This window comes from Euprymna scolopes, chromosome 27 (assembly GCF_053919585.1).
Source record: "Euprymna scolopes isolate OS-2025 chromosome 27, ASM5391958v1, whole genome shotgun sequence".
In the NCBI taxonomy this organism is placed as follows: Eukaryota; Metazoa; Mollusca; class Cephalopoda; order Sepiida; family Sepiolidae; genus Euprymna; species Euprymna scolopes.
Genome location: NC_136508.1, coordinates 91,706,362 through 91,732,318, shown reverse-complemented (window position 1 = coordinate 91,732,318; position 25,957 = coordinate 91,706,362). Strand labels below are relative to the sequence as shown.

At 35.4% G+C, this 25,957-nt stretch overlaps 2 protein-coding genes across 9 annotated transcripts in view; one reads left to right on the top strand and one right to left on the bottom strand.

The window, feature by feature from the left end:
* Positions 1–25,957, top strand: part of LOC145248983 (uncharacterized) — a 309,978-nt gene that overhangs the window by 57,207 nt on the left and 226,814 nt on the right. The gene's annotated exons all lie outside the window — the stretch shown is intronic.
* LOC145248985 (uncharacterized) overlaps positions 11,849–25,957 on the bottom strand; it is a 134,679-nt gene continuing 120,570 nt past the window's right edge. For all 4 annotated transcript variants that reach the window (XM_080110820.1, XM_080110822.1, XM_080110823.1 and 1 more), the window contains 5 exons: positions 25,478–25,564; positions 22,980–22,997; positions 17,537–17,635; positions 14,726–14,803; positions 11,849–12,335 (listed from right to left, as the gene is read on the bottom strand). In XM_080110820.1, the coding sequence (XP_079966946.1) occupies positions 11,893–12,335; positions 14,726–14,803; positions 17,537–17,635; positions 22,980–22,997; positions 25,478–25,564 (725 nt within the window). In that variant the 3' untranslated portion in view covers positions 11,849–11,892. The remainder of the gene's footprint in view (positions 12,336–14,725; positions 14,804–17,536; positions 17,636–22,979; positions 22,998–25,477; positions 25,565–25,957) is intronic.

Below are 25,957 nucleotides of genomic sequence, written 5' to 3'. Positions count from 1 at the left end.
GTGCGCCGGAAGAGCTCCTGACTGACAATGATGCAGCGTTTTGTAGCCAGCAAGTCCGGCAGTTGTTAGATGAGTGGGGCGTCTGACTACGGTTACGATGTGCGCATGTGCCGTCAGGAAATGGCATTGCTGAAAGAAGCCATCGCAGCATCAAGAGAATTGCTGCCAGGAAGCGATGTACTATTACGGAAGCCACATATTGGTACAACATTACGCCAAAGGACAGGACGTCCCCTTCAACCGCACCTGCGAATGCTATTTATACGTACCGAGTCGGAGTGAAGGGAATCAACACTACGCAGCCAGCCGACAAGGGAACATATAACAGATATGAAGTGGGAGATCCAGTGTGGGTGCGGCCCCCAGGAAATCGGTGCACCGACAAGTTTAAGCGAGGACAAATATCTGGAGTGATTAGCCAGCAGTCTGTTTTGGTCGATGGAACCCCACGACATGTGCGAGATCTTCGCCCAGCTACCGAGGTGCGTCACACAACTACAGAAGAAAGCAGTGAAGCGTCTGGCGATGAGCTGCCGATGCACGGATTCAGTGAGCCCCCTCCAGAGACTGATAGCGATACTTCATCTGATGAGGCGGAACCAGATCCAGAGCCCGAATCCGAAACAGTGAATGTACCTCTTCGCAGAAGCACACGCACTAAAAGGCCACCCCCCCAGTGCTCTCTATGTGATCATCAGATCAAGGGGAAGTGTAACGTGCATCCAGGAGATAAGCGCCCGCGTGTTTGCGTGTTGTGTGGGTACGTGGGAGAGACGGACGAGGGGAAAAGACTTATCTCGAGACCAGCTCGGCGTCACCGACTGAAAATAGAAAAGAAAGACCAAGATGACGGCTGCCGTCTTTTGTAAAGTATGATGTCTTGCAAAGTCACACGAATTCTCGCAATATGCAAATTTAGCCGGCCTAGAACGACGATAAAAGTGGGTGATGAAAAGGATGTGGTGAGAGCGACGATTGAGTTGGCCGGGGAATCGTGTGACTGTTGCTTCTTGTGCCGTGTGAGGATATTTTACCGTTGTTGGGTCCGGTCTGAGTAACCGTTCGCGTCCGTCTAGGCACCTTGCCAGTTGGATTCCGTGCAGAACCGGTGTATAATGGTTATTGAATTGCTGCAAAATTTATAACATCTTTTCCTGAACTTACCGTGTTAAAGAGAGAGTCGGGCGCCATCTTGAATTTTTCCTTATACATCTACAGAGGGCGCAGTAATTCTTTTTTTTTTTAAAGGACTTTCCTTACATATTTTGTTACACGCAAGGTTTGTAATATTCATTATTATTTCATCAGTTATCTTTTTAAAACAAAAATTTTTTTTTAACTCTCTTACAATAAGCGTTTCTTGAGTTGTGACACTCTTCCAATTGATAGCGAAATTCTCATCTGCTTAATTGGCAGCGCTCGGTTATATCTGGCTCTTGACGTCATGCGTCGGACAAAGCCGAGCAAATGCTGAGTTACGCCTGGTTCGTTAAATGCACAAGTACCCAAAAAACATTTCCAAACAAATAAATTATTTTTTATGTAATGTTTTTTTTTTGTATTTTTTTTTTCTGTGATGTAAAGAGGTTAGGGTTAGTGATGCACAAGTACCATTATATTTATTTATTGTTGTTGTTATTATCAGTATTATTTTTCATTATTATTATGACAAATGTGATTATCGGAATACCCTGGCCAAAAATCACCGCTAAAAAAATCGTCCGCGTCCGTCAAACTTAAACACCAAACCGGAACTTGAAAACAAAATGAAACGAAGATTATTTTTGTTATTACCAGAAAAGATGTATTTCCCCTGTTATAATTTTACTAAGAACAAATTATTTCGTTATCTTTCTTACTAAAATGAAATAAAATCGTTAATTTTTTTATTTTTTCCATGCATACTTATTATAGTAAATATCTTTTTTGCAGTAAGACAGCCACTAGGTGTATCAGAATTTTGGGGGGAATTTTTGAGACCCTTAACACAAAACTGCGAATAAAATATAAAAAAACTCGTAATTTGTCTTTTTAAAGTGGGTTGTTTATTTTCTTTATGGAATATACTTCCAAAATAAACTATTAAAGTTGTTAAAAAAAATAATAAAAATATTATTTTTTATTTAAAAAAAAAAAGTCTTTACAAAGTGCCGGCGCGCCTTCATGCAGCCATTTTTTTACGTAATGAAATCAATTGAATTTCACGAGTTAAATAGTTTTCAATTTTTAAACTTTAAAAATCTATTAAAAATTTTCTATTGGTTCAATTTTTACGATATTTTCAGGGTCAATGTGAAATTTTATGCTCTTTCCAATAAACCAAATATGATATTTTAGACAAACTGTTTTTTAAATTCACCCCCCCCATTTTGAAATGTCTATTAGAATTTAAATAATTTATTTACTCACCAAAGTGACTATATCACTAGTAAGTAAATATCACTAATTAAAGATAAAAGATCAATAAAGAAAAGAGTCTAATTTAAAACAAAAAAAAAAGTGTTTTTTGGAAATTTACCTGTAAAGTCCAAAGTGTAAAACTTTTTTTTTTTTTAAAAACACCATGTTGATTATGTTATGCTTAGAATGTCAAGTAAATATGGGACGCTTACGACAATTTTTTCCTATTTCATTCAATGTTTTCTTTTTTTAGATATAAAAAAATTCAATCGATAAAGAAGTATTAAAATATATCAATAAAAAACTTGTGTATTTCATTAAGAGAATAAAAAAAATCGGTCAACTGGTTTTTTAGTTTAACGATAAAAAATTAAGTGAATGTAATCAGTTTTTTAGCTACGGTGGACCAAAATACTAATTTTAGTTTACAGCAAGCATTAAAAAGACATATAAATTATGTCCTTTTAAGGCGCTGAAATATAAAGCGAATAAAATCAGACTTGTCTCCCTTTTATTTGAACAGTTAAAAACAAAATGTGAGTTTGTGTTTTTTTTAATCCTTGTTTTAAAAAGTATTTTATTTAAAAAGAAATATAAGTATAATATGGATAAATTATTAACAACTAGCGGGGGTACCCGGCGTTGCCTGAGTGTTTGTTTCCAGGACGGGGGGGGGAGTTTTAAAAAATGTTATGGTAGGTAAGTAGGAAGGATCAAACCCGGAGTCATGAGTAAAAGTAGGAAAATAAAGTGTGAAAAAAACCCAAAAAAAAAACCATCTGCAACGTTAACAGTTCGGCCACCAAGAAAAGTCCATTCCAGTTGTTTAGGAAAAAAAAAAAAAAAACGACTACGGTAGGTCGGCGCGAACGTGAAAATATAATGTGAATTGTCCAGCACGCTAACCACTACGCCACAGAGCACTGCAGCTTAGTTTAGTGATTTTAAATAACTTCACATGAAAGAACTACGAAGCCAAACCGGTGTTCTCTTCTCAACTGTTCCTTGTGAACGATCCCCAAACGGTGTTAAGTGGTGGCAGGGGGAGGAGGAATTTATTAGAGAGAAAATATTTTACCACTTCCATTGATCTTAACCGATTTTGGCCGTGACTTCTCAGCAGAAAAAGTATAGAAATCTAAGATTATCGAGGAATTTGAGAAATAATAAGCCTATAACACACCTCAGATATTGTTCTGCCGTTTGTGCATATTATATTTGCATGAAATATCTTGATTTTTAATCCTATTAAGGTCAAAATCCGACGTGAAAAAATGAGTTCATTTTATTTATATAGAGATGAACAATTGAACTACTCATCGAATAGTAGTTTTTATAGGTAAGTGATTTTTTGGAATTTATATATATTTTTTATAATCGAAGGAAGTAAAATTTCGTTGATTTACTTTTGTTTTCTGGTTGTCAATCATGTGGGAGCTGAGAGTATCATGACACAGGATATTTTGGTCGATCAGGATTGGTGTAATCTGGGCTGCTATTAGTACATTTATATTGCTGACTATGGGTGAGTTCTGGTCGACGATTGTAATGTCACAGGTTAGTTCACAGAGGATAGTGATACTGCCGTTGATACCTTTCATTTGGATGTTCGAGTGAGTCATATGTTTCTTAGCTTCGTTTAGTAACTGGGATATTGGTATGATGCAGGTCGAGCATCTAGAATCTAGTTGGACATGTTGTGTTCCCGATTCTGAACATGGAGTGGACAAACGGTGAACGGTGAGCGTGTTCTTGAAAGTTGAAGATATAATGACTAATATTGGATTGGGTCGGACGAGGCATCACATCTTGCCCTGACCAAAGAGAAAATCCTGATTCTTCATCGTCCGTTGCTGTGGCAAAGGCCTCTGCTCGGGTTGGTGTCAATATCTGCAGTTGTGTTTACTGACTACAATATAGCTGTCTTCAAGCCCAATGTAAACAAGTTCTTGATGGGCCGTCCCCCTTAAGTAATCCAATTTACCAAATTTACACTTCTAACGATTACTATGATATTGTCCTTTTGACCAATGTACACTCTTTAACCTTATCCTCGAGTGACCTCTGGGCCTTGATAAATGGTGATTCCTTTGTAAAAAAAAAATGCAAGGAAGGCCTCTGAGGTATCTCTAGAATGCAAAGAAACTTGGTGTTTGTTGATGAACTTCTTGATGCTAACAGTGGTCTTGATTGATTTAGTTTTTGATGCCCGTGTGGTTTGGGCGAAGGTGTCTGTTATATCGGGTTTGTTGGTTCGTGGTGAGGTGTCCTCTGACTCAGGTGGTGCTTTTGAGAGAGAAACGTTGTGTCTTGAGAGATAGCGACATCAGATTTTACACCGTGATCGAACTATCCTTGTGCTTCAGATGCTATACCAGTTGCGGTATAGTGATTATCCATCATCCTGACGAGGTGGGGGTAGATTTTTTGTTTCACACTTTCACTTTTTTGCTCATAAGCATTGCACCTATAATTGAAATAAATCCGTTGACAGATAGTTCCGAGTTTCTGTCCTTTTTAGATTTGTACTTAATGTGGACAGCTGCTTCTCTGAGAGTAATTTAGAGTCGGCCTGTGAAATCCATTAGTTTTTTACCATCTCGCTGTTGTAAGTCCCAGACTCAGCTTTGGTGTTGAAAGGTAGTCATCTGGCTGTCGTGAGTTGATAGGAGGTATTACTTCAGGTGGATAAAGGTGGCTATATCCTGTTCCGAGTTGAGCATCTGCTGAAATACACCCTGGTTCAGCATGGTTATTGCAGGCTGGGATAGGTATTTAGCTCTGGTACGACGTAATTGCGCATATTTTGTTCAGTGCTGTGATGAATTGACGTCTCATAGCATTTGTTGAAGTATTAGTAAGTTCTTCTGAGGAGTGGTGGTTGTTATTACAGATGTCGATTTTAGGGCAGTCGTCATGGTGTCTATGTCGATTTGAATCCCCCAAAGTGTGACCTGGAATGGTTGTGTTGGTCTCGTCTTCAAATTGAATAATAGCTGTTTCTGTTCCTTGATTAGAGTGAGCAGTTCTGATCATATGAAACCCATGTAGCTGTCTTTACTGATCTCACTGAATACTTTGACACCAATTTGTTATATTACAAAAATGAGTGTATAGAAGCAAGAAGGACAAACAAAGATGTTTAGTTTAAACTTTTATTGAGAGTCAATACGATTGTAATAGATCCTATTGATGTTGCAGGATGTGCTGGTGATGGCAAAGGCAGTGATGAGGACGTCAATCAGATACTTGGCGTAAGGACAGCAGTCAGTTAACAGGCTCTTGGGAGTCGGTGGTGAAGGAGGGGTAGTCTGGATAGCTGCTGCAGGTGTCGTCTGGGATGAAGTCGACGATGACTGACTGCTGCTGATACTGTGGCTTGGGGTGTTGCTGATGATATCTTGGGTGACAACGGGTGGCTGCTGCTGTGATTAGGTCTGTTGCTGATGTTGTCTTATGTGAGGTCGTCGATAGCTGGCTGCTGTTGATGCTGTGGCTTGGGTTGCTTGTGGGATGGCAGCGTTGATGGATAACCATGCTGCTCGGCAATCTAGCCTATTCTGTTAAGCTGTCAAAATTCTGCTGTATTTATACTTGGCTCATGGACATAGTTGAAGACACACTGACTCTGGGTGTTGATGTATGATTTTCGTTTTAGAGTTGTGTTAGTTTCTATGTCTTAATGTATAGTAGGCTGTTACCTGTTTGGGAGAGAGTACGTTCACTTGTCCATATCAGATTGATGCTGATAAACTCACGGATGTATTCGAGTAAGAATTATACTCTCATAGTGTTTCAGGGGTAAATTATTTGTGTTGATGTACATGCAGGGGGGTCGTCAGCTGTGATGTTCATATTTTAAACTAGATTCTTTTTCTGTTGAATGCTTCCTTCTACTGGTTTTCTTGCTGAGATGACTTGCAAATTGTTCCATTGACATTGACACACACACACACACACAAAAAAAAAACAGGCTTTGGCACTCTTCTGTGCATTTGGTATGTCTGTTTAGTTTGTGTCGACAGACAGGGTTCGTCTCGGCGCTCCCATTCTTGTCACTATCACTGCTCCTGCTGATTTTGTGTTTTGTTTACGTAAATCTGGAGGGATATGTGATATAACATTTTTAAAAACAAAAATACTGAATTGATGTAATTTTGGGGTTGTTATAAAAATAAGTACATCCGGTTTTATTAATATAAAGAAATAAAAGCTGTTGCTTTTGCTTCCCAAAGCATGTTAAACAAAGTTAAACAAAGAAACAATTTGAAAACAAAGAAACATAAAAACACATAAAAAAGAGTCTCTATATAAAAGACAATTCTTTACAAATCACGAGGGACAAAAGTTAGTTTATATATTATTTTTTTTATTAGAATCTTTTGAGATGAATAACTTGTGTATCTTTTTATTTACGGACTGTTATCCTCATCTTCGTGTTGTTTCACGACGTTTCGGCTAGCCATTCCTCTGGACTTCTTCAGGTCTTGTGGCACAGTGGATAGAGGCGTTGACTCTCTATGGTTCCAAGTGCGCATTGTCTGTAGACAACAGTTTCAATCCTACCCAAAGTAGGTGAGAGGATTAGTTGGTTAAAAACGTGGTGAAACAACAACAACTATGGAAGGCAGTAATTACTGTAGGGATACAGTTACGAGACTCAGCATTCCTATCCTGTTGCCGTTAATCACCTGAAGAAGGCCAGAGGAATAGTTGGTCGAAATGTAGTAAAACATCAACATGAAGATGAGGATAACAGTTTGCAAATAAAAGTTTAGTTTATCGCCGAAAACGATAACGACAAAATGGAGAAAAATGAGAATCAGTCTTGCTTTTCAATGCAAATAAAAACTGTCTTACTTGTATAAAACTGAAAGGAAGAAACATGCAAAAAACAATAGAATTAAAACTTTCTTCAATGTCCCTCTTTCTCTTTCTTTTAAAATCTTTCAAAAATAAATCCTTGGTTTTCTTGGTCAAAGACGTTATAAAAAATACAGTTTTTTTTATAACTTTCTCTTTTCTTTGAAAAGGGAATTCTTTTCTTTTAAATTGTTTTGTGTTTAACTTTTTCTTTATACAGACTTTCACGTCCTTATTGCTAAAAACTTGCAGCATTCTTAAATTCAAAGTAACACGGACAAGTTCTTTGGTTTTATTGGCCAAAGATGTTATAAAAAACAAAACAAAAAAAAATTGCATTTTTTATGACCTTTCCCTTTTCCATAAAAAGGGAATTCTTTACTTTTAATTCTTTCCTTCAAAAGGAAAGACTCAACTTCTTACTTGTGGAGGACAGCCAAAAACATTTGTTTTTCTCTTCAGGCCAGGTAAGTCGAAACGTTTATGTCCACACCTTATCATACAGGATCCACATCTTATTATACACGTTCAGGTAAACGTGACCTTTCATCAGGTTAAAACATTTTTGCAACTGATTTAAAATGGGTGCCGAAAAAGCAGAAAGAGGATTATATCCAGAAACATCCAATCAGCACCCAGTGTCCTCCTCTCCTTTGGCCGACTGATAAGCAGCCCCATTGCTGTCCACATGCCGAAGGAGAAGGAAGAGGACAGAAGGAGGAGAAGGAAAAGGAGGAGATGATGATGATAATGATTCACAACATGGAAAGGGACAAGAAACTATCACCCAAGCTTGATTTGATGGCTAAGAAAATAAAATTTCCAAAGGATGGATTTCTGTGAATTTTGATAAACTGTGTTTTCTTTAATTTTAGCTTTTTTTTTTATATTTCTGAATTTTTAAAATCAGGATTGATAATATTATTTGGATTATTCGGACTACTGTTCTCATCTTGTTAACTTCACAATGTTTTAATCAATTCAATTAAAGGTTATAGGTGTGTCTAATGTAACCTGCCTGGGTCACACTACTGTCCACTTATGACACGCTACAAGTGTAAAGGTTTCAACCACTTCCCTATGGACTGTATACGAAAGGGGCAGATAACTCACACACGTTTCTATTGACTAGAGATTGTCTGCAAAACAAGGTTGGACACAAGGTTTCAGCATCAATCTATTCACTAAGCAGAGTATAAGGTTAACACTACTCATCGTAAGCATTTAAAATTTGAAAGTATGCCATATGTTTGAAGAGGTAGCATCTGTAGAACCCGTGAAGAGGCACTTCAAACTACATAGACTAACAAGGATCCAAAGGGCATGGATTAGAAATCTCTGAGAGCATGGCAGACTACCAGAAATCAGCACCAGTTTATTCTTTAAGTTCAGTTTTACCTATCGTTTATATTGAAAGCATGCTCGGCTCTCACGATTTGGATCCTCACGTTCTATTTTGAGCGCAAAACTGTATCATGTTAAGCAGGGTATGATGCAATATACAGCACAATCATACTGACACACTGGTTCTCACCAGATCACCAAAGTTAAGCAACGTTGAGCCTGGCCAGTACCAGATGGGTGACCATTTGGGAAGGCAAGGCGTTGTATGTGGGCTCCTTCAGTCTTTGACAGACTATGGATACCCACGAAGGGGTGCCTGCATGTTAAATTTTTGTGGCAGGAAGTGGTGGACAATCTCCAACCACACCTCTCCTGAATTGACGTTGTTAAATACCAGTGGCAAGTGAAGTGTATGTACAGGACGACTGGAAATAAATGCTGAGATAAGCAGATAGCACATACAGCGCCTAGAATTCCTAAATGGTCATCCATCTGGTACTAACCAGGCTCAACATTGCTTAACTTTGGTGATCTGACGAGAAACGGTGTGTCAACGCATATTATGCTGTTTGTACTGCGAGGTAAAATACCAGGTTGGCAAACTCAAAAGCGGTGGAAGGCAACCCATCTAGTTATGTCGTCATGATAAAAAAATACCCTTGATAGCCGTGGCAATGCATCAAGTATTCAGCTATAGACAAGATCTGAATTGCATTACAAAACTTGTGTAGTGAATTCAATCTTGGCTGCGGCCGCATGTTGCGTTATGTTTTTTTATGATGCAAACCACACAAACTGGAGCTACGCAGGTCAGCTGAAACAGCTACACCATGAAAATTTGCACAACGACTGGTAAAATCATTGATTGATTGCTTATCATGTGGGGAGAAAACCTCTGGATTTCAACCTGTTGCTTGGCATTGATGCTATCAAGGCGCTTAGTGGTGTTTGTATAATACATAAAGAAAGTCTGAACACTCTGAAAAAAAGTTAATCATTTTAGAATTTAGAGTGGGATATTAGTTTTATATATTGGGGGATCATTTTATGTTATATATATAAAACATAAAATGATCCCCCAATTTGGGGCCATTCAAAACTTTTAAGGCACTTGGCTAAATTTTTTATCACTAAACGTATATGACTGAAAATCTAAAATCGCATGTAAAATTGCATTTATTTTAAATAGAGCCCCCCCCACCAATTTTTTGTAAAAGTACAGAATTTATCTCCCATACCAAAAGAAATGGCTAAATGCTATAAAACGTCGGATTGACCAAGAAATGGGGCTAATTTTATGTTAAACTAGCAATCGGTGCCCGGCGTTGCCCAGGTGTTTTGAGGTTAATGCTGAGAAAAAAAAACGGTCAATTTTTTAAAACTTTGACCCCTATTATGACCTCTTAACATTTATTGTTTAGGGATCAAGTAAAGTTAATAAGTTAGATCCATGTCCAAGGAATCTATATCTAAAATATCACGTGTTTACTGTTTAGACCCAAAATTGTAGGAGGAGTTTGGTAGAGTTCTCAAAGGTCAAATCGTTGAATATTGACCACTTAATCGCCAAATTTCTGTCGAAAACCTATCACATCGATTTTCTCAAATCTCAGTACCCTGTATATCAAATTTCGAATCTCTAGACTTAAAATTGACAGAGTTTTAGCGTAGGGAAATGCACACAGACACTTATATATATATATATATATATATATATATATATATATATATATATATATATATATATAAACATGTGTGTTGCATCCGTCAGTCGAAACGACTATGGATCAGCAGCGGCAGCGCCGTATTAAGATGTTGTTATAAACATAAACATCATATATATATAAGGATAATAGTACGCCATATATATAACAAAAGACCAAATTTTCGGCAAAAAAATGTTGTTACTATGCACATCTATGTAATGAAATACAATTTGTGGCAAAATTTCAGGAAAAACTAATGGATGGTTATCTCGCAATAGTCCGGACAATTCGCTAAATTATCTCGTCAAAACCTTAAATTTCGAATTTTTGTGCATTTTTTTTTTTGGGGGGGGGGCTAATTTGGCATAATAGTGTCCATTTAATAGTATTATCTTGAAAAAATAAAAAAATAAGGAAAATTACCAAAAAAAACAAACAAGATCAACAAAAGTGTGCCGTATTTTTAAAAGTTTTATTGCGTTGTTTGTATTTGCTTTTTTTATTTCATCGGTGAAGAAAATGGCCAAACAGAAATTTTGAAGGCCAAACTGCTTTTAAAAAAAGGCCAAATTCGCGAAATTTGGCCTCGCTATAAAAAAAAAGGGGGGGAAATCCCCCTACTTGAACTTTCTGTTTAATTTCGCTTGTAGCGTTGATTTTTTTCTTTTTTCGCTATAAAAAAATAACTACTTGATGAAATTACGTGATTTTTTCTGTAGGAAAACTTTATCCCATGACGAGTACGTACAATATATTTTTTTTTAAAATATTTCCATTTTTTAATGTCAATGGAAAACTGCACACGTACCCAAACCCGAAATGTAAAGACCACGAGTGGACGCGGGGTTTTTTTTTTTTTTTAGTTTAGTTTCATAATGGCGGCCGTGATGAGGTTCGATTGTTAGATTGTAAGTTAGTTTCGTATTTTTGTAATTTGTAAATCGCAAGTTAGGAAAAAATTAAACCCTTCCAAGATGGACAATAAATAAAGCCATAATATTTTATGGTAAATTTAAGAGCCTTCGAACCATAGTTTTTTAGGAGATGTGATTATTGGATTAACCAATCAGAAATCGTCTGTGGCACACACATCTCTGTTTTTATAGATATATAGATAGATAGATATAGATATAGATAGATATAGATAGATAGAAGATAGATATAGATATAGATATAGATATAGATAGATATAGATAGATAGATATAGATATAGATAGATATAGATATAGATAGATATAGATATAGATAGATAGATATAGATATAGATAAATAGATATAGATATAGATAAATAGATATAGATATAGATATAGATAGATATAGATATAGATATAGATAGAAGATATAGATAGATATAGATATAGATATAGATAGATAGATAGATAGATATAGATAGATTTATCTGTAAACCTGATTTCCCAATCTACATTCTAAAACAATTGCTTTTTATATGAAGAAACAATCTGAGAAATTGGAATTGAATTGTACAAGTACGTTTTTGAAAGTAGACTGAATTACCAAAGAAAAGAGAAGTCACGTTGGTGCTGTTGTTGTTGTGTCAGTTTGAGACTTTTTTGTTGGTTATTCTGTTGTTTCAGTTTGAGGCTTTTTTGTTGGTGCTGTTGTTGTTTCAGTTTGAGGCTTTTTTGTTGGTGCTGTTGTTGTTTCAGTTTGAGGCTTTTTTGTTGGTGCTGTTGCTGTTTCAGTTTGAGGCTTTTTTGTTGGTGCTGTTGTTGTTTCAGTTTGAGGCTTTTTTGTTGGTGCTGTTGTTGTTTCAGTTTGAGGCTTTTTTGTTGGTGCTGTTGTTGTTGCTTGGGTTGTTAGTGTGTCTGTTGGAGTTGTCACTTGGATTTTTTGAATTGTCTTTTTGGGTTTCATTTGGTTTGTTGGGGTTGTTTTGGTTTTCGTTATGGTTGTTGTAGTTGGTGGGGTTTGCTGCCAAAGTGTCTGAATAGGAGGTTCACTTGGTGCTTTAACTGTGGTTCTACAACAAACTTTCGATGAACGGATGGTAAACAATCCCCCTGAAATAGAGTAGAAAGTTTGTAACGGAACAGTTTATTACATTTAATAGCAAATTTAATTTACTGTGACTTATTCCAAGAAACAGATTGAGTGTAATCGAAAGTGAAGACTTTGATATTGCTGTCTACTGCAACAAGGTATAGGAGGGGGGGCACCGTTTTCCTTAAATTACTCCGCTTATCCTTGATCCTCACTATATAATGCTGAGTACTTAACAAGAGAGCACCAAGTACCATTTGTTTTACTCTCCAGTATGATTCAAGTATTGATTGAACCTTGGTCTTCCTGTCCATTAGTTAGCACTATTCATTATGGTAAATCCTTATTTGTGACAAAATGATAAAGAGTCCCCTTGTATGAGACCATTGCCAGCACCCTCAAAATGCAAATCTGGATAACAGTTGATGAAAACAAAGTTTCTCACCACGGTTATGGTTTTTGGTGTAGTTTCAAGTGAGGGCCACATCATGCCACCTCACATCTTTGTAGTCAGCTTGAAAGTCAACACCAAAGGGTACCTGGATGTGTTGAAGAATGTGGTGATTCTCTGGTGTAATCAGATAGTCACTGTCAGACCCTGGGTGTAGCAGCAGGACTTGACACCGGCCCACAAATCCAAAAAGACCCAGGCTTGGCTTCAGAAGGAGTGCTACGACTTTGTACCCTTCTCTCACTGACCCCCTCCTCCGACTTGAACTGCTGGACTACTTCGTTTGGTCATACATCGAGAACATCACAAACTTGACCTCTCACAATGCTAAAACATGCCTGATCCCCGTCATCTAGTGAGTATTCACCGAGTTCCCACTGTCGCTTGTGGAAAAGGCATGCTCCCAGTTCTGGACCTGTATCGATGCGGTGATTGAGGCTGAAGGTGGCTGCATTAAATAGATGTCAGCTCTACTACATAATCAAGTTACCTGAATTGATTTTTTTCGATAAAAGTTTTAAAATAAAGCTGCAGTGTTGTTTTCTTTAGGGCGACAATTTTATCATTCCACCTTGTACTTGTGTATACAGTCCTATACTTTAAAAAGTGTATATATATTTCTATTTTATAGCATTGTGTACAACATTGTATACACTCCTGTAATTTGAAACAGTGTATACACTCCTCTAAAAGCTTTGTATACATTCCTTTACTTTAAAAGATGTGTATACACTTGTACGAGCCCTTTCCAAGTCTCACACAAAACACACATTCATATTTCAAGCTGTCATATACATACGCGCACACAAACATACGCGCCCACGTCCACACATGTACACATTCACGTTCGCGTACATACACTCACATTCACGTATATATACACACACGCTTACGTATACACATGTACTCACACACGCGAACACGAACACACACATGGACGACGTCACTTCCGCTTTCTAAGGAAATACACATGCGCAAAAGACACTCCAGAAGCGAGTATAAAACATGGAGACAAGTTGTTTCTAATCCTCTTTTTAGGACCAACTCTCAACTAGAGAGGTTGGGCGAACAAGCCGCCGCCGTTTCGGCGCACGCGCACCTCACACCCACTTCCTACTATGTATGGGGCACGAGCTAATGACTGTATGTATACATTCTCCCTCTTTCTCTCTCCATCTACTACTGGCCACTAAGAACACCTTCGCGTAGCTGACTACTAACTGATGACGACTCTAATATCCTCTTCCTTACCTACACGCTGGATTCTCATTTCCACTACAACACTCACTTCAATTCCCACGCGCGAACAAACAATAATGACCCGAACTTGAGATGAAAACACATTTCCTATGCTTGCTACAACACCAGTCCTGCTACGGACATTGGTTACATACGCGCGGACATGTTATAACTAAAATGTTCATTTCTTTCAACAGCAAATAAACGACGTTTATCTTATCCATTACTTGAGTCTTTGTTTCCTTCAATTCCCATTCGTTTCATTATTCTTTTGTAACGGGATTGGGGTATTTATATATCCTAGTCCCCTACACACTCATCTATTTTAAAGCGTGTATATACTTTTCTATTTTACAGTACTGTATAGATTATTCTAATTTAAAAGCTGTGTGTATACTTTTACTTTAAAGCAGTATATACACTTTCTTTTTTATAGCAGTATGTGAACTCCTTTACTTTAAAGCAGTGTACACACCCTTTTAACCACCAGCACTCTAAACATATCTTTGTCTGCAGTGTAATCATTCTTTTATTTTCCAGCAAAGTATGGCCCCATTTTTAAATTATTTAAATATATTCTATTAATGTGTTAAATTAAACTTGAGTGTACAAAACTGAAGAAAAAAATATGCTTCACGTGTGTTCGCACTAATATTTATATAAAATAGCGTCTCAATCAGTAAAGTTTAAAAAGAAACAGGAGGAAAAGAATGTACTTACGATTTTCTCTCAAACACAAGCCGAAGAAAAGAATGGCAATGTTTTTGAAAGCGAACAGCAAAAAGAATGGTAAAAATACTGAAAAATATACAACAAAAATTAGGTGAGGCATTTGCTTGCAGTGTATAGAAGTGAGAGCTGAGGACATGCGTTGCATGGAGAGAAATGATATGAGAATGATATAACGTGTAATATGAGTCTTCTTACAGTTCAGCATATAATAGAACAATAAAATTACAAATATATAACATCAAACATTTGTTTTTTTACTATTTTTTACCCCAAACAAGACATATTGTATTTGGGATCATGTCTAAGAGGGGATTGTGGGGAGTTGAGCAGTGAGAGGTCTGTTCACATTACATTTAAACTTCTGCATGCTAGTACAGTCAAGGAAGCAGGAAACAGGGGAGGAATTCCAACGTTTAGTAGTCTGAGAAAAGAAACTGTGAGAGTAAAAGCCTTCCAGCATCAGAGGATCTCTATGATAAAGGAATGGAATTTTGCTGCTTGTCAAGTTAGTCGGGGATATTTGCGTCAAGGGGGTACATGGCTATCAGTTCATCGGAGCACATTCCATGAAAGTACTTGTAAAACAGGCACAGGGAGGCAACATTGTGGCGATGAGACAGGGGTTGTAGCTTGGTTGATAGTGCGGGACCTATTAGGCTGAAACTAATAGTAGATGCACCAGAGCAGACATGGCAACAATACTTTATGCTTAAGCAATTGGTGGCTTTGTAGAAATACAGGATACTGTCAGGTGTTAGTAATTTTCTAGCATGGTAGACGGAGCCCACCTCCTTTGCAGCAGCATTGGCAATGTCGTCAATGTATTTGTTCCGATTCATGTTTCCTGTGAATGTTATGCCAAGCAATTTGAAGAAACAGCTCTCGGGTAGCATATTTTTTGTATGGCAATCGGTGGTTGAGAAGGTTGCTTGTAATTGTTAAAAGAAAGAAGCTTAGTCTTGAATGTTAGCATCCATTTACGTCTCCATTCCACTACAGACTGAAGGCCATTCTTTAATGTTTTAGCCATTAGATGTCTTAAATATGTGCACATTCGTTTTCCCCTTGTGTTTATGGAACGTGGTATTATCAGTAAATATAGCCATCCAGAAACAATTTTGTCAGGGAGGTCGTTTATGAATATCAGGAATAATAACGGTTTAAGGATCGACCCCTGAAGCACACCCAGATTTATATCATGCTGTTTTGATGTACAGCCATTGAAGACATCTTGGATATAAGGATATGATTGAATTAAATGTTCATCCAATACTACTATTTTCATGAGAAGACCTTTGTGCTAGACCTTATCAAAGGCTTTGGATATATCAAGGGCTACCACCCTAACTTTCCCCTGCCTTATCCAGTGCATGGTACATACCTAAATGTATACGATCGGTTGGAAAGAAATTCTATATATATGAGATGGTGAACTAGTGTTTGATTAATATTATTTTCATGGCAAGTGCTCGTCTGAGCTTCAATCTATGGTCCCCCCTCTCCAAACTTTCACGAAAAATACTCATCTAGCCAAAACCACTATCAATAATTTCCCACACTCTTTATCTGTGCCTAAACCTAAATGCAGATTCCATAAACGAAGCTTCTTTCTTAGAACTGCACGTCTGTGGAACTCTCTTCCGATTGCCTGCTTTCCAGCTGACTACAATCTGATTGTCTTCAAATCCAAAATAAACAAGTTCTTGAAGAACTGTCCTTCTAAGTAATCCAATTTATTCCCAATACTTACGCTTACTATGCTATAATCCCATTGACTAATGTATACCCATTAACCCTTATCCTCGAGTGGCCTCCCGGCCTTGATAAGTGGTGATTCCTGTGTAAAAAAAAAAAATTGAATGGGTTGGTTCATTCATCAGAATTCTTGAATACTGATTTCACAGAAGCAATTTTTCAGCTGTTGGAGAAGCAAGATTCGGTAAGGCATTTGTTATAGAGTTTGGAGAGAACAGGGGTTACCTCAGTGGAGCATTTCTTTAATAGTACAGCAGGGATGAGATCAGACCTACACGCTTTGGGGGTATCTAGGTTTTTTAATATCATGAACATGAGAAAGACTGATTTTCAGATCACAAAGTGTCGCTTCTGTCTGCAGAAGTAAAAATTTGTGATAGAGTTGTTTGTTGGATCTGAGGTAGAGTTATTCAGCTTTTCGGTTGCTATGCAAGCAACCTCATGGTTGTTGGATAATGGGAAAATGAGCTGTTTAAAAAATAATTGTACTAAATTGGAACTTTAAAATCAGTACTGGAATCAGAAAAATTTGTGCCTAGTTTCCAACGCCAAAAACGATTCTTTAAATTTTTTCTTTTGTGAACAATATTTTCTATAGCTGGTAATAATGAGAAAATGAAAAATATTTGAGTTTAAAAAACTATCAGTAAAATTAAAATTTATAACACACTCCCATCCCATAAGATTATTTTTACATTTGCAAAAATATATTCGGCACATATCTAATGGGTTTTCACAGTAATCTGAAAATTAAAAAAAAAAACAAACAAACAAAAAAAAAACTCTGTCGAAAAAAAGACTCTTTAGAAATTTAAAAGGGATTGGAATCGAATCATTGGTAATTGGGAATTTAGGACGGAATCGGTAATTGTATTGGAATTAGAGAAAATATTGGAATCATATATACAATATTTAAAAATACAATGTTATTATTTCTAAACAACAATGATCTTTATGGATGGTGATATAAGTGTAATAAATTAAAGATTTACACACTTATCTGTTTAAAAGAGAGATAACCAAATCGGTAGTGACATAACATACCTATTGAAACAAATGTCCAATTTATTGTCCACAGGAAGCACAGGATGCCAGCATCAACGAGTAGAATACCCAAATACCACAATGCAAATTTCCAGTAGACTGAAATTAAATAATAAAAATAATTGTGATTCAAACACAAATTTCTGTTTGTATTATTTGGATTCATCAGACTACTGTTCTCATCTTGAGTGTGATTTTCACAACGTTTCGGTTGATGTAAGATCCAACCTTCTTCAGGTGTATCTTGTCGAACTCGGGAATGTTTCTGTCAAACTCTGGAATTTGGACAAAATTTCGAGCGGAACCCTTTATTTACTTCACGGGGGTACCGTGCTCTTGTTCCATCAACCATGAACTATGGCGCAGTGGTTAGAGTATTTGGAAAAATCAATTGCAAAAAGTGATATTCTCTTGAAGGTTGAAGGTTCAATCCTCAGTGTGGGTGACCGAAAAATACAATTGCAAATCACTTAGGACCTCTATTCAGTCATGGCTGATGAAACAAGAGTGCTCTATCTCCGTGAAGTAAATAAAGATTCCGCTCGAAATTCCGTCCAAATTTCCGAGTTCGACAGAAATATTCGTGAGTTTGACAAGATACACCTGAAGAAGGTCGGAGGTTATATTGACTGAAACGTTATGAAAATCACATTCAAGATGCGAACAGTAGTCTGATGTATCCAAATAATGCAAATAACCAAACCTCATCTCAAAAATTCAGAAATGTCAAAAATTTGTTTTTAAATTTTTTTGTTTCACAATTTGACAAGAACGTTCACAAGTTCAAAAAGTTTCAAAATTAGAAAGGATGCACTTGAAAGAGATCTGGTGTTACATCAGTCGAAATGTCATGAATATAATAACCAAGATGAGTGTAGTACTCCAATCAACCTGAATAATACAAATTATCTTTTAATTTTCTGTAGTAAAATCTAATATATAAACGGCTATATGTCTGTCTGTTTGTCAGTCTGTCTGCTGGTCTGTCTCCATATTTTCAAACACTATCTCCACCGAAACTAAAAGTCGCAGAGCGGTGCTAGGAGCCTCAAATGATTGGGTTATTTACAGGTCGTTCTTTTATGGGTCTTTAGTCGGTTAAAATAGTTTTTAAGGGGTCAAAAATGAAAAATCATTAAACATTTTGTACGTTCATCTTTATTTTTAATTTTAATTTTTAATCAGTTTATATGCATGTCACGTTGGTACAGTGGTAACGTCACCAGCTTTGAATGCTACAGTTTCGTTTTCAATTCTATCTGATGGTACCTAAATATTTTTTTTTTTACTTTTGAAATTATGACTCTATAATAATATATACGAAATTCGGATAGATTAAAATATCTTATTTAAGTGTATTTTACACCCAGGAAAAGCCGGGCGCTCCCCACCCTTCGCCACTAGTCATTTAAATAACATTTCCTGTTGCGATTTTTAGTTTGATAAGAAAAGGTAATAATTTTACAAGAAACCTTTTTTTTTATTGAAAAGATTTGCTTTGGTTTGCCTTAGTAGGTTTAAACCAGAATTACAGAGTTAGAACATATAACATTGCACTATGATTCCAATGATTCTAAAAGTTCTAATCCCCAACACTTAAAACATTACTCAATAAATACCGGGCCTGCCATATCGATGGTACCACTAATAGAGCAATCCATATAATTTTTATAAAGTACTAACCTTCAAATGGAAACATGAACCGGAAAGAGCTACCAGAGTTCTAAGAGTCAAAATTTCCCCGTCAATTCTATTATCTCTGAATGTTGATAAAAAAGTCCAAAAGGGACAACAAAACTTGGAAGTTGAATTATTTGATTAAAATAATGGAAAGCTTAAGAGAAAACTTGAAATGGGATTATTGGATTAAACTAAGGAAAATCGAAAGAAATACAAAAAAAATTGTGATAAAATGATTAAATTAAAGGAAAACCCAAGGATACACAAGAAAGCACAAAATTGGATTATGGATTAAAATAAGGAAAAAACCCAAAGAGACCAAAAAACCATCAAAGTGGATTATTGGAAAATAAACATCAAATTGAATTATTGAAAAATATAAGAAAAAAACAAAAAAAGACACAAAAATGAAATTGGATTATTAGATTAAAATAAAGAAAACCCAAAAAGACACAATAAAAACTGAAATTGGATTATTGGTTTAAAATGAAGAAAAACCCAAAGAGACAAAATAAAAACTTGTAATTGGATTATTAAATTAAAACTAGGAACATCCAAAAAGACAAAAAAAACTTGAGATTAATTAAATAAAAAAAAAAATAAATAAAATTAAATAAAATAAACTCAAAGAAAAAAAACACTTGTAATGGGATTAATGGATTAAATAAGGAAAACCTTAAAAGATAACAACAAACATTATTGGTTAAATAAAGAAAAACCCCAAAAGAGATACGAAAAATGGAATTGGATTATTGGATTAAAATAAGGAACATAAAAAAAAGACACACACACAAAAAAAACTGAAATTAGATTATTAGATTAAATAAGGAAAATGCAAAGTGAACAAAAAACCTTGTAATAGGATTATTGAATTAAAACACAAAAATCGAAAGAGATAAAAAAAAAACTGATAATGAGATTATTGGATTAAGTAAGGAAAACGCAAAAAGGAATGAGAAAAAATGAAATTGGATTATTGGTTTAAAATAAAGAAAACCCCAAAAATATATAACAGATTGAAATGGAATTATTGAACTAAACAATGAAAACCCAGAGAGACAAAAAAAAACTTGTAATAAGATTATTAGGTTAAATAAGGAAAGCCCAAAGAGACAAAAACAACTTATAATATTATTATTAGATTAAAAAAGGAAAACTCAAAACGACAAAAAAAAATGTACTGACGTTATTGGTTAAATAAGGAAAACCCCAAAAAGAGACACAAAAAATGAAATTGGATTATTGGATTAAAATAAGAACATAAAAAAAGACACGCACAAAAAAACTGAAATTGGATTATTAGATCAAATAAGAATAACCCAAAGATCTACAGCAGATGTCCTTACAGTTATATCGCATAGGATTAGCAAATCTCTCGACGGTGGCAATCTTTCTAGGGCAATTGCTCTTGACATATCTAAAGCCTTTGATAGGGTATGGCATAAAGGTTTACTTCATAAGATCGCTAGCTATGGTATAGCTGGAAAAGTCTTCTCAATTATTAAATCATTTCTTTCTGATAGATTCATAAGAGTAGTAGTTGAGGGGCAAAAGTCAGAAGCTCACAATATTAATGCCGGTGTCCCTCAGGGATCCATCCTGGACCCAACTCTTTTCCTGATCTACATTAATGATCTTCCAAATCATATCCTTACATCATTTGTAGACATTTATGCTGACGACACTACCATTTATGGTACCACATCTAAGACAGTAAACGAGCAAGTTCTCTCCAATTCTCTCTCCTCTGATCTTGAGCACGTAGTACAATGGGGAAAGGAGTGGCTGGTTACTTTTAATGCATCTAAAACCAAGCTTCTCTCTTTACATCATCAACATTCTAATCCACATTTGTCATCAATTGAAATGAATGGCTCTCGTCTTCAGGAGGCCTCAAGTTTTGACAAGCTTCTGGGCTTGACCATTACTCCTGATCTTAAATGGAACACGTATATCAAATCTGTTGCCAAGGCCGCTGGAAAAATGGTGGGATCTTTCTATCGATCCAGTAGATATCTCACTGCTGATGCTATTCTCTATCTATATAAGAGCCAGGTACGTCCAAGGATGGAATACTGTTGCCACATCTGGGCAGGAGCTGCTAGAAAGAACTTGTCCTGCCTTGATAGAGTTCAAAATAGACTTCGTAGCCTCGTAGGAGATGTCCTTTTCTCCTCCTTGCAACCTCTATCTCACAGAAGAGATGTTGCGAGTTTGTCTCTGATGTATCGTTATTTTCATGGAAAGTGTTCAACTGAGCTTCAATCTATGGTCCCCCCTCGCCAAACTTTCACAAGAAACACTCGTCTAGCTGTAAACACTATCAATAATTTCCCCCACTCTTTATCTGTGCCTAAACCTAAACGTAGATTCCATGAACAAAGCTTCTTTCTTAGAACTGCACGCCTGTGGAATTGTCTTCCGTTTTCCTGCTTTCCGGCTGACTACAATATGGTTTTGTTCAAGTCTAAAGTAAATAAGTTCTTGATGAGCCGTTCCATATAAGTTATTAAATTTACCAAATTTTCATTACTAATGATTACTATATTGACCAACTTCTACTGTACACTCTTTAACCCTTATCCTTGAGTGGCCTCTGGGCCTTGATAATGTGGTGATGCCTTTGTAAAAAAAAAAAAAAAAAAAAAAAAAAAAAGTGAATAAAAAAAAACTTGTAATAAGATTATTGAATTAAAACACAAAAATTGAAAGAAATAAAAAAAAAAAGAAGAGAAAAACTTGTAATGAGATTATTGGATTAAATAAGGAAAACCCCAAAAGACAAAAAAAAAACTTGTAATGGGATTATCAAATTAAATTAGATTATTGGATTGAACAAGGAAAACTCAAAAAAACAGAAAACTTGTAATGAGATTATTCGATTAAATAACGAAAACTCCAAAAAGACTTGTGATGAAGTGGTTGGATTAAATAAGAAAAACCCAAGGAGACAAAAAAAACTTATAATGCGATTATTGGATTAATTAAGGAAAGCCCAAGGAGAGAAAAACAACTTATAATATGATTATTAGATTAAAAAGGGAAAACTCAATAGGACAAAAAAAAATGTAATGACATCATTTGATTAAATAAAGAAAACCCAAACAGACAAAAAAAACTTATACTGGGATTATTGTATTAAACAAGGAAAACTAAAAGAGACAAAAAACTTGTAATGCGATTATTGAATTAATTAAGGAAAACCCAAAGAGAAAAAATTGTAATGGGATAATTGGATTAAATAACGAAAATGGAAAAGAGATAAAAAAAACAAACTTTCAATAAGTTTATTAGACTAAAAAAGAAAACCGAAAAAAAAATGTAATGGGATAATTGAATAAATTAAAGAAAACCCTAATAGAAAAATCGATATGTAATTGGATTATTGGATTAAATAAAGAAAATTCAAAGAGACAAAAAAACTTGCAATGGTATTATTGTATTGATTCAGGAAAACCCAAAGAGGCAAATACAAACTTGTAGTGGGATTATTAAATTAATATAAGGTAAACTTAAGGAGAAAAAAAATTGTAATACGATTATTGGATTAAATAATCAAAACTCAAAGAGACAATGAAAAAAACTTGTAATAGGATTATTAAATTAAAATAAAGAAAACCCAAAGGATCAAAAACTTTTAATGGGATTATTGGATCTAATAAGGAAAACCCAAAGAGATAAAAAGAAAAACTTGTAATGGTATTATTGGATGAAATAAGGAAAACCCAAAGTGAAGAAGAAAAAACAAAAACAAAATACTTACTTGCATATTTTATTGTACCTGAAAATAAAATAATACAAATGTTATTTCTGCATGTTTCGTAATAAACAGCAAATCTTAATATTTACATTATCACTTGTTATGTTTGATATGTCAAAAAATTTGACAAAAGTGTCTCCTATACAAAAGTGTTCTGATTGGGCAATGTATGAATCAATCATACGAAACATACATTGTAATCATATAACTGCTACAATTACTTCGTCAAACCAACACAATTACTAATATATTCTCAAATAATCACCTAAAAAGAAAAATCAACATGAGCGGAGGATAACTCATTTTTTAAATATCAGAACATGATATAATTTGTATTATTATTTATCGGACTACTGTTCTCATCTTGAGTGTGATTTTCACAACGTTTCGGTCGATATAACTTTCGACCTTCTTCAGGTGTATCTTGTCAAACTCGGGAATGTTTCTGTCGGACTTGGGAATTTGGACGGAATTTCAAGCAGAACCCTTTATTTACTACACGGGGGTAGCGTGCTCTTGTTCCATTAGCCATAACTTGATAGAGGTCCTAAGTAATTAGCAAATGTATTTTTCGGTTGCCTACACTCTTTCAGTTGTCTTGCTCTCCATCATTCCTCTATGTCTATAATTTTTACTTCGTACCATAATGGTAGATGGTTTCCCTTTTCTTTCCATATATGGTCAGCTATACCTGACTTTTCAGTCTTTCCACGTACTACGGGTTTTTGATGTTCTTCTAACCGTACTTTCAATGGATGACGTGTTTCACCTCTATATAGTTTACCACATTTGCATGGGATTTCATATACACAGTTCTTAGTCATGATTTTTTTCTGTAAGGGGCTTGACTCTCACAAACTGTGTCCGGAGAGTGGAATCACTCCTGAATACTGTCCTGATATCATATGGATTGCATATTCGTTGAAGTTTTTCAAACAAGCCTTTCATATATGGTGTACAAACTGAGGTGAGTTTCTGAGTCGTGTCCTTTTCTGTTTGGTCCAGATTTCTTGGAGCTGATATCATGCTCTCTGGATAGTTGTTTTGGTGGAGGTTTTCTCTTAAACTGTCCATCTCCTCTTGATATTCTCCTGAAGGTTGAAGGTCCAATCCTCAGTGTGGGTGACTGAAAAATACATTTGCTAATTACTTAGCACCTCTACCCAGTCATGACTGACGGAACCAGAGCACGCTACCCCCGTGGAATAAATAAAGAGTTCTGCTTGAAATTTCGTCGAAATTCCCGAGTTCGACAGAAACATTCTCAAGTTTGACAAGATACACCTGAAGAAGGTCGGAGGTTATATCGACCGAAACGTTGTGAAATTCACACTGAAGATGAGAACAGTAGTCCGATGAATAATAATCAAACAACCAATCCTCATTTCAAAAATTCAGAAATGTCATGATAGAACTTGTCTACCTTAAGTTTCAAATGAATGAAGTAATAAAAAATGACTTGGCTCCAAATTATTTTAATAAAGTATTTAAAGATTATTATAAAGTGCTGAACGCATTATTATATATTAAAAGGTATCATTATATATTAAAGGAACTAGAAATATTATAAAAACAAAAAGTTACTATAAAGTAATATGCAGTATTAAAAGATATCATTATGTACTAGTAGGTACTATAATGTACTAAATCTATGGATACCAGAAGTGTTATAAAGTGCTAAAGGTACTATTTTGAACTAAACAGTGTTATAATGTATTTTAAGATACTGCCACATACTATAATGTATCATAAAATATTAAAGGTACTGTAAATACTATAAAGTACTAACAGTTACTATAACATTCTAACAGATAATTATAAAGTACTAAATTTGCTATAACATTCTGTAAAGTATTAAAAAGTACTAAAAAATTATTATAAAATGCTAATAGGCGCTATTTTGAACTATTATTATTATAAAATGTTAATAGGCGCTATTTTGAACTATTATTATTATAAAATGTTAATAGGCGCTATTTTGAACTATTATTATTATAAAATGTTAATAGGCGCTATTTTGAACTATGTTAATGCAAGAAACAGCGTTCTGAACAACTCCTCCCTAGATGTGGTAGCGGTACTCCATCATATCAGGTATCTGACTCTTATGTAAGTAGAGGACTGCATCCGGAGTCAGATATTTATATATGACAATATAAATTGCTGACTACATCTAAACCCTTTTGGCTAGGAGCGAAGTGTAGTATCTGTTTTGATACTACACTTCTACATCTTTTCTTCCTCAGTCAGTGAAAGAGAAATCCTTCTAGAATGAGACAATTTAAATTTTTGTCCCAATCAAGAGTACCCTTTTTTGGGGATGGTGGGGAGGCTGGATTTTCTCACATTAAACCCTACCCCTCGTGTCTAACTCTGCCCTCGTGGGGAAGCAAGTAAATAGAGACTAAAACCGCCACCTTTTCTGATATACCCTGCTCCCCAAAGGAGACATTTTGGAGTAGAATTTTAAATAATAATTGAGAGTCAGAGCCAATTCTTACCAATCTTGAAGAGATAAGTAATCACAGCGGTGCCAACACATATGAGGCCAATGACCACTAGTAATCCTCCTATCACATAATGGTGAACTGAAAAAGAAGAAGAAACAACTGTTTATTGAGGTAAAAAAGGTATGAAATTGAACAGATGATGGCATGATATAAATGGAAATGTTGTGGCAAGGGTTATACTACGGCTACCAAGAGAGTAGGCCGGTAAACATGACAGCGTGACGTCATTACCAGATCAACATGTAGGTAAAAATGCCTAAAGTTTCCAGTGTTAAACCACGTGGTCATAAAAATTATTGTTCGTTGCCTTAGAGTGTGGCTGTGGTAAAAAAAGAAAAAACAATTCTCCATTTATAAAATTTCCGGGTATAAACTTTCAATATGAAAAAAAAAAAAAAAAATAATAAAGAAGCAATAACATGAATATAGTTAAGTCTCTACAGAGACTTAACTATATTCATGTTATATTAA